This window comes from Magnolia sinica, chromosome 12 (assembly GCF_029962835.1).
Source record: "Magnolia sinica isolate HGM2019 chromosome 12, MsV1, whole genome shotgun sequence".
Taxonomy (NCBI): Eukaryota; Viridiplantae; Streptophyta; class Magnoliopsida; order Magnoliales; family Magnoliaceae; genus Magnolia; species Magnolia sinica.
This window is the reverse complement of record NC_080584.1, coordinates 13,673,000-13,681,788: the sequence shown is the minus strand read 5'-3', so window position 1 is coordinate 13,681,788 and position 8,789 is coordinate 13,673,000. Positions and strand designations below refer to the sequence as shown.

Sequence of the window (8,789 nt, the reverse complement as noted above, 5' to 3'; positions counted from 1 at the left end):
TATTTTTTATCTCAACCGTCCAATAAATGGCCACCAATTGATTTTTTTTTTTCTTTTATTCTTTTTAAGTTTAGAATCCATCTAAATTTGCGTTCAAAATTTGGACCATCTAAGATAAGTTACTTTCAGGCTACATGTATAATTTCTTAGTGTCCGTGTAGCAACCATCGCCCACCAGAGTATCAAAGTTCGTCTCCATTTATTAGCCTCCAATAATTTAAAGAAACGAAAAGGTACACCGCGGGAGTACAACAATCCTTACTCTCACGCTCATATCTTCCAAAATCTTGTATTGACTTCCATCAAACAAGATAGGACTGGGAGGCGAAGCTTGTAATAAAAAGAGAAACCCATCTATATTTTGGGATTTTAAGTTCTATAGCTGCATGAGATGATAAAGCCCAGCCACAATAGACCTCCTGTGCATGGAATGATGAAAAGACCCAGCCCAAAATCTAAATCTCATACGCTGCTTGCCTTTTGCTTCTGGTGCATACAACTCTTGTGTTTGGTGGAGAGATGCAAAGGTCAAGCTCCAACTAATGCTACAACAGATCCATCTGAAGGTATGTATCCTAAGAATCTCAATCTCTCTCTCTCTCTCTCTCATGAAAATTTAGAGTTTCAACTCAACAAAGACTCTATTTTATCTTGTTTGGAATCTTTTGATTGAAATCCAACTGTAACTTTATTTTGATTAATCTCTCTCTTTCTTAACAAGGACTCTATTTTCTCTTGTTTTGAATCTTTTGAATTTTTATTTTTTTTGGGTTAGCTTGTTAGTACACACCCATGTGAGTACACACACTCCATGTTAGCCACCCCCGCTAGGGATCGATACCAAGGCCTCAAGTGTTGAAACGAGGTATCTCCACTCGGTCTGCCAATTGAGCCATAGATCTCGGTGTTTTGAATCTTTTGATTTGAAACCCAACTATAACTTTCTTTTGATTAATCTCTCTCATCTTAACAAGACTATTTTATCTTGTTTTGAATATTTTGATTGAAACCCAACTATTACTTTCTTTTGATTAATTTTTCTCTTTTTAACCGAGACTATTTTTACTTGTTTCGAATCTTTTGATTGAATCCCAAGTGTAACTTTCTTTTGATTAATCTCTCTTCTTAACAAAGACTCTATTTTATCTTATTTTGAATCTTTTCATTGAAACCCAAATGTAACTTTCTTCTGATTAATCTCTCTTCTTAACAAAGACTCTATTTTCTCTTGTTTTGAATCTTTTGATTGAAACCCAAGTGTAACTTTCTTTTGATTAATCTCTCTCTTCTTAACAAAGACTCTATTTCATCTTGTTTTGAATCTTTTGATTGAAACCCAATTGTAACTTTCTTTTGATTAATCTCTCTTCTTAACAAAGACTTTATTTTCTCTTGTTTTGAATCTTTTGATTGAAACCCAACTGTAACTTTCTTTTGATAAATCTCTTTCTTCTTAACAAAGACCATTTTATCGTGTTTTGAATCCGTAGATTGAAACCCAAGTATAACTTTCTTTCGATTATTTATTATTATTATTATTTTTTTCCTGAATGAAGTAGCAAATTGAGACTGAGTAGTTCTTTAAGAACTCCGCCACTGCCCTATCATTGCTTTTACCAAACCTGGGAAAGTGACGAGGGTTAGTTGGCGACATTTCTGAGGAATCTTGTGCCGAAAAGGATTTGTCGTGTAGCTAAACCTAATTAGTTGGAATAAGCCTGATATGACATTAAGGCGATGGAATAGAAGTTGAGATTTTTTACCTTCACATCAACGCGTTGGATTGAAAAAGAAAAAAAAATAAATGCAATCACGACCATCCATCTCTGGTCTGTACCTACATATGGGCCATGGACCAAAAGTGGTGGGAATTGGACGGCTAGGGATTGGACTTTTAACTAGTGGTAGACTTTCATAATTGCCCTTTTTTTTGCCTGTGAACATTTTTTTTTTTTTTTTTTTTTAAGATTTAGTGGGTGGTTCTTTGGCGGAGGCCCATCAACAAAGTGGGCCACCAGATGGATGGTCTATATCTTCCATACACCACATGTATAGGGGTGGAGCTTGAGATTTTCTTTTTCTAATTTTCTTGGATCCAAGAATGATGCTGAGTTGCTGGCTATATGCTAAACAAATGATCCAGACCATTCTAGCCATCCAACCAATAGCCAATCAAAGGGATGATCAAGATCATTTAAATAAAAGGAGGTCCAATCAACAATCTGAGCCATCTCTTTGTTAGGGCCTATCATAGGAGAATTAACTTTATCATGCAATCTTAACCATCCCATCCTTAACTTGGGAATGGATGAATAATGAAAAAGAGGGCCACAACTTACAGATGAATTGGATCATCTGATTGGTGTGATTTTTTATTTTTTTTAATTTTATTTTTAATCCAGCCAATGAAATGTGCACCAGACACAATGTATGGTCTAATTTTCTGTCCATATAGATCCAGGGCACTATAAGTGCAAAGAACAGAAATCGAAACATTTTAGTCAACTCATCAATAGCCTATCAAATGAATTATCAAGATCATTTAAATAAAAGCAAGTTCAATTAACAATTTGAGCCATCTCTTTGTTAGGGCCCATCATGGGAGAGTTAATTTTATCATGCAATCTTAACCATCCCATCCTTAACTTGGGAATGGATGAATAATGAAAAGAGGGCCACAACTTACAGATGGATTGGATCATCCGATTGGTATGATTTTTTAATTTTTATTTTTATTTTAATCCGGCCAATGAAATGTGCACCAGACACAATGTACAATTTGATTTTCTGACCATGTAGATCCAGGGCATTATAAGTGCAAAGAACACAAATTAGACCATTCTAGCCATATGATCATCAAATGGATTATCAAAATCATTTAAATAAAAGCAGGTTCAATCAACAATCTGAGCTGCCTCTTTGTTAGGGCCCATCATGAGAGAATTAATTTTATCATGCAAACTTAACAATCCCATCCTTAGCTTGTGAACGGATGGATAATGAAAAAAGAAGGCCACATCTATAATGAAAAAGAAGGCCACAACTTATAGATGAATTGGATCATCTGATTTGTGTGACTTTTTTCAATCTGACCAATGAAATGTACACCGGACAAATTGGAAGGTCTGAGTTGAATGCAATACCAAAGTTTTTAATTTATTTAAGCTAAGATCTACCGGTCATTGGTTTTGAATATCCAATCCAGTTCATATGGCATATAGAAAAGTATACTGGGAGATAAAAAGCATATAGGTGTCTTTGGCGTGTTTGGGTGTCCACCAGATCGTGAGCCGCCGCATCTTTTGAATGGGAAAGATGCTTAGGCTGCGTTTAGATGCATTATAGGATTTCATTGCAATAGTTACTTGAACCGTCCAAATGATCCAATTGCCGGATATCAAATAGATGAATGGAAATAAAATGTCAACGGTCCAAATTCAACTAGAAAAAAATAGGATGATTTAGATAGTTAGATCAGTTCTAATTTCGACTAATTTTCAACCAACAATGGGACCCTCGATTTGAATGGTCCAGATTGGAAAATACGTACACTGTGTACGGTGAATGAGATACCAAAATTCAAAAATTGTCAGTTATCTCTTGGCTGAGACTGATTAAGCTTTTCAACATTTTCTTTCCATTATCTTATTCAAAATAAGGCTGCATAATGCATACTTTATATCTTTTGACTCTGTGATGCTGACCTGGTGCAATGGCGGCCTTTCAATTGTGACTGTGGCCCGTCCATGGCTGACATCGATGTTTTAAGAACGGGAGCGGAGAATCCATGGTCGATTCGGCATGCGTTAGGCATCTCACCTACATGAAATCAAATGAGCCAAAGTGGCACATGGGCATGCCATCCTAGCCATCCATCGAATTGGCTTTACTATTTTGACGGTCAGGCACAAATCTCATGCCATTCCGTTAATCAAGTAGACCACAATTTACGAAAAATATGTATGGCTAAAAAACTGTGGCCAAGTGTTTTATTAAAATTGTGACTCACCTGATTAGTAAGCAGCCTAATTTCTTCCCTCAGAGAATTGCATGTTGGGGCCCACGTTATTTACGGCTTAGATCTCATACTCATGCACTATATAGTACATATACTACACTGGAACATGCCCGTGCATGTACATTAAGTATAACTGCAATTTCGAAGGAGGTTGCTCGAGTACAACCTGATGTACGGTCAGTCGGGACTATAGTATTTGAATTCAGGTCATCTTCCAATGATCCAGACCGTTTATATTATGATATTCACTTTGAATGGTGGAAAATCAACAAATAAAAGCCTCGGTTTCGATGATCCAAAGCATCTATGTGATGGGCCTCACCGTCGATTGCAAGAATCAGAAAAAACCAACGGAGGAGAATTATTATTATTATTATTTTTTTTTGTTTTTTAATCTTTGAAATATTTTGGCTTGAATATATATATATTTTTTGGTTAGCTTGTTAGTACACCCACTGTAGAAACGAGGTATCTTTCACTCGGTCTACCACTTGAGGTATGGATCTGGGTGTTTTTGGCTTTGAATATGACTGTCTACTTAACTCGTACATTTGAAGACAATCAATGGAAGGGTTTGCATCTTGCAATCTTAAAATTTTTTAGGAAATCTCAAATCCGCTGTGCATGACACTAGATCAACGGCCTTGATTATCGAACCATGGTCCAACATGTATAGAAGTCTTTCTCATCAGCACCCTCCAACATTAGTTACCATACATTCGAGATTGTGGGAGCCACTATTATGTATGAGTTCCATCCAACCCATCCATTATATGAGTCCCCTCAATGTTAGGTCTGATCCCAAAATTCAGCCTGTTCCATGACACAGATGAGCCACAAAAAAGTGGAAAAGTGGGGGACGGTTGGAAAGGGGATACTCACCAAATGGAATGTGGGGTCAACCACGTAGGTTATATGTCATCCAAACCAGTCATCAGGTGAGCCCCGCTAGGATGAAGAGGGAAACCGTGTACCAACCCATTCCAAAATTTATATGGGCCACAACAAGTGAATATATAGGTTTTATGTATGATTGTACATTCTCCACGTAGTGTGTCTCACCTGGGTTTTTGTTGCAGATGATTCTTCGGATGTATGGTGCACACGAGGAGGTACACCAGATTCACGGTTTCGATTTCACATGCACATCACGATTGGGCCCCACACAGTTCCAAAATATTATAATTTCTAACTCATTTCCTTTCTTCTGCTTATTCTTTTCTTTTATTTATTATTTTATTATTTTTTTAAAGTTTCCTAACTGCCGTTGATTAGTGTTGGCCCCCATGGGCTTATTATAACATTTTCTATATGTGTATGGCCAGTGAGAGCTCTTAATGCCATTTTCCAACATTGGGGTCGTTCTGCTTCTAATGAATGGAACAGAAGTGGAGAGCCATGTAACGGGATCGCCGTTAATTCATCAACGATTAGCAACCCAGGGATCATATGTGATTGCTCATTCAACGGTGGATCCACCTGCCACATAACCCAAATGTAAGTGTACAGTCATATATGCTAACTTAGTAAGAAAATATTATTTATCAAGTGAACCGTCTGGTGGGCCTTGGATGTTTAGAATTTCCTGATCGATTTGATCTTTGTGTAATGGCTCATCCATAGTGGGGACCACCAGATGAATGGGTTGGATCATCGAGAGTAAATACCATGTGTACGTAAAGGTGTAGTGGATTACCGATTTGGGCATCCTTCGGATCCTACTGACATTTTATTTTATTTTTTATTTTCAGCAAACTGCAGGGGTTGAATGTGATAGGGCCAATTCCGGAAGAGCTCCAAAACCTGACTTTCTTGACAAATCTGTACGGATTTCCCTCCCTTTTGTTTTTTTTCGTTGTTGTTGTTACGATACTAATATCAACCGTTCAAATGTCGGGACCCAGTTTAAATGGATTGTGGATCTAAACCTGCACTCATTTAACTTCTCGAGTGGTTGGTTGGTGGATATTTAATGTAGAGTTGAAATGAATGTCATTCAATGGTCTGAATGCTAATGATAAATATCCATTAATCAAAGGTTACGATCATCAATTGAACGTTGGAGGAAATTAATCACCTTTTCTTTTATTATTATTATTATTATTATTAACTAAGTATATATTTGCTCCATCTCTAATGACGTGTGACTGCCAGGAAAATATTCTTGCATCAATTCAGCGTACTGAGGTGGATGATGAACTACTCATGGGGGTATAGGCGATTTGGAGAGTAGTTCACCACCCACCTAAGTAGTGAAATGATTACGAATGTTTTAATGGGAGGGTAATCTCTCTCAACTTTTGTACATGTGGCCTACAAAAGTCATCAATTGACTTGATTTTTAAGCCCGATGCCCACCATGGAATGGTGCATCTGACTAATGGGGTAGATGTTCGACAAACATCACGGTGGGCCCACACAGCTCGACTGTATGGGAGGTTCCCATAAGCTTGATAGCATAGAACCATTTCCTATATATATATATAACTCAGGTGAGTCATACCATCTAAAATCATGTGAGGATATGCCTAAAACATATAAAAGCACTTGGTGGGGCCCGCTTAAAATTTTGGATGTGTTCGAAACTTGGTCTGACCCCTCATCTAAGTGGGACACACGTAATGGATGTGTTGGATCTGTGAATCACATCTTGGTGGGCCCAACAAATGATTATGAATGTTTTAATGGGAGGGTAACCCCTGTCAACTTTTATATATAGTTTGGCCCACACAAGTCATGGATTGACTTGATTTTTAAGCCGGAGGCCCAACATGGAATGGTGTATCTACTGATGGGATAAATGTTCGACAAGCATCACGGTGGGGCACACATAGCTCGTGTGAACTTTTTTGAAAACTCATAATACGTGATGTGACTCCAAAATCTAAACGATCTGCGTGGAGCAGCACCTCATGAAACCTCCTAGGTGCAATTTTTACTTTGATCCAAAAATTTAGTAGGTTATGGAAAATGAAAACTATTTCCTACCTTGATTTGCATTTCTCTTTGCTATGGCCCACTAGAATTTTAGATCATGGTGAAAATTTATCCCTTGAGGTTTCATGGGATTATGCATCACATGGATCGTTTGAATTAGACGCCCATGACACGTGTCCAAAGGTGCGCATGCGCACGTGTGTAGGTGCACAGGTGAGCATGCATATATATATATATATATATATATATATATATATATATATATAGAGAGAGAGAGAGAGAGAGAGAGAGAGAGAGAGAGAGAGAGAGAGAGAGAGAGAGAGAGAGAGAGAGAGAGAGAGAGAGAGTCATGCTCCCCTACGCACCTACGCACGTGCGCACCTTTGCACACGTGTCATGGGTGTCTAATCTGAACGGTCCATGTGATGTGGAATCCCATGAAACCTCATGTGAGAAATTTTCACCCTGATCTAAAATTCTGGTGGGCCATAGCAAAGAGAAATGCAAATCAAGGAAGGAAACTGTTTTAATTTTTCATGGCCCATCAAAGTTCTAGATCAAAGTAAAACTTGGTCCTAGGGGGTTTCATGAGGTGCTGCTTCACATGAACCGTTCAGATTTTGGATCCACATCACGTATGATGGGTTTTCAAAAAAGTTCGTATGTAATAGGTACGAACTGGTTCACAGGTGAGCGTTTCCGTGTGTGTGTGTGTGTGTGTGTGTAATTCCCTTCATCCACATGTTTATGTGATCTTATGAACTAGTTGGATGACAAATAAATATCATCGCGGGTCCTAGTAAGATTTCAAGAATGAAATCATTATTTTTTATTATTTCCTTGTAGCATGGGCCACTTGAGCTGATATACTTCAATTTTGGACTCAAACTCCTAAAATGAGCCGGAAAAACGGATAAATGGTTTAAATAAACGGTGGGCATAACATAGACTAAGAGAAGAGAATAATGAGTAAGTACGCAATCCGATTTCAACAACATATGACTTACCAATCACATCTAGGCAATTCACCACTGCTTGTCACCACCCAACCCAAGGCCCATGCTACCTACACACGTTTTAGGTGCCTGAGTCTGGATGGCCACAATCTAGCGGGAGATGATTAGCTAGGTCCGACACTAGACCAACGGGTTCACTTTGATTTATGTACTCCATCTTGTCCATCCATTTTGAATGATTATTTTAAAGCTTGAGTCAAAAAAATAAAGAAGAGATCCAAATTTCAGGCGAACTATATTATAGAAAACAGTGGTAATTAGGCCACGTAGAGATCAAGCTTATTACTCTTAGTATCTGGTTAGGTTGAGCTAGGGCTGTCAACAGCCCGGGCTTGGGGTCGGCTTCACCCCAGATTTTGAACTGTTAGGCCGAGCTTGTGCCCCGGCCATTGTCAGCCCCCGGTCCAGCTCAATCTATTACATGTAGAGCTGTACACGAACTGAGTAGCTTGGTTGACTCGCTCGACTCCACTTGAAAAAGCTTGATTCGACTCGGTTCGAAATCGAGTTTGAGCAGATTTTTGGAGTTCGAAAAAATTTCGAGCAGTGTTGGCTGGCGGCGAGGTATGTATGGATATGAAACAAATACTATTGTATCTTACCTTTAATGTTGCTTACCAAGTGTTTGATGAAATACATGTAAAATTTCTGCCGTTATTTTACATATGTGAGAAATTGAAGGTGCACTCTATGTGTTTGAGAAAACGTTGCACACGCTCGATCTTGCAGCGAACTAGCCTGAGCTGTTGACCGAATCGAGCTGAGCTGACTAGTCAGACTGAAGGACTGAGCTGAGCCGAGTTCAAGCCGGGGTCAGC

The 8,789-nt window shown here is 38.5% G+C and overlaps 1 protein-coding gene across 1 annotated transcript in view; it reads left to right on the top strand.

Annotated features, from left to right (window-relative positions):
- The first annotated feature begins 272 nt into the window (after window positions 1-272).
- The window catches only part of LOC131219940 (uncharacterized), a 67,408-nt gene continuing 58,891 nt past the window's right edge, over window positions 273-8,789 (top strand). Inside the window, exons 1-3 of the mRNA XM_058214925.1 lie at window positions 273-566; window positions 5,344-5,515; window positions 5,770-5,841. Coding sequence (XP_058070908.1) covers window positions 392-566; window positions 5,344-5,515; window positions 5,770-5,841 — 419 coding nt within the window. The 5' untranslated portion in view covers window positions 273-391. The remainder of the gene's footprint in view (window positions 567-5,343; window positions 5,516-5,769; window positions 5,842-8,789) is intronic.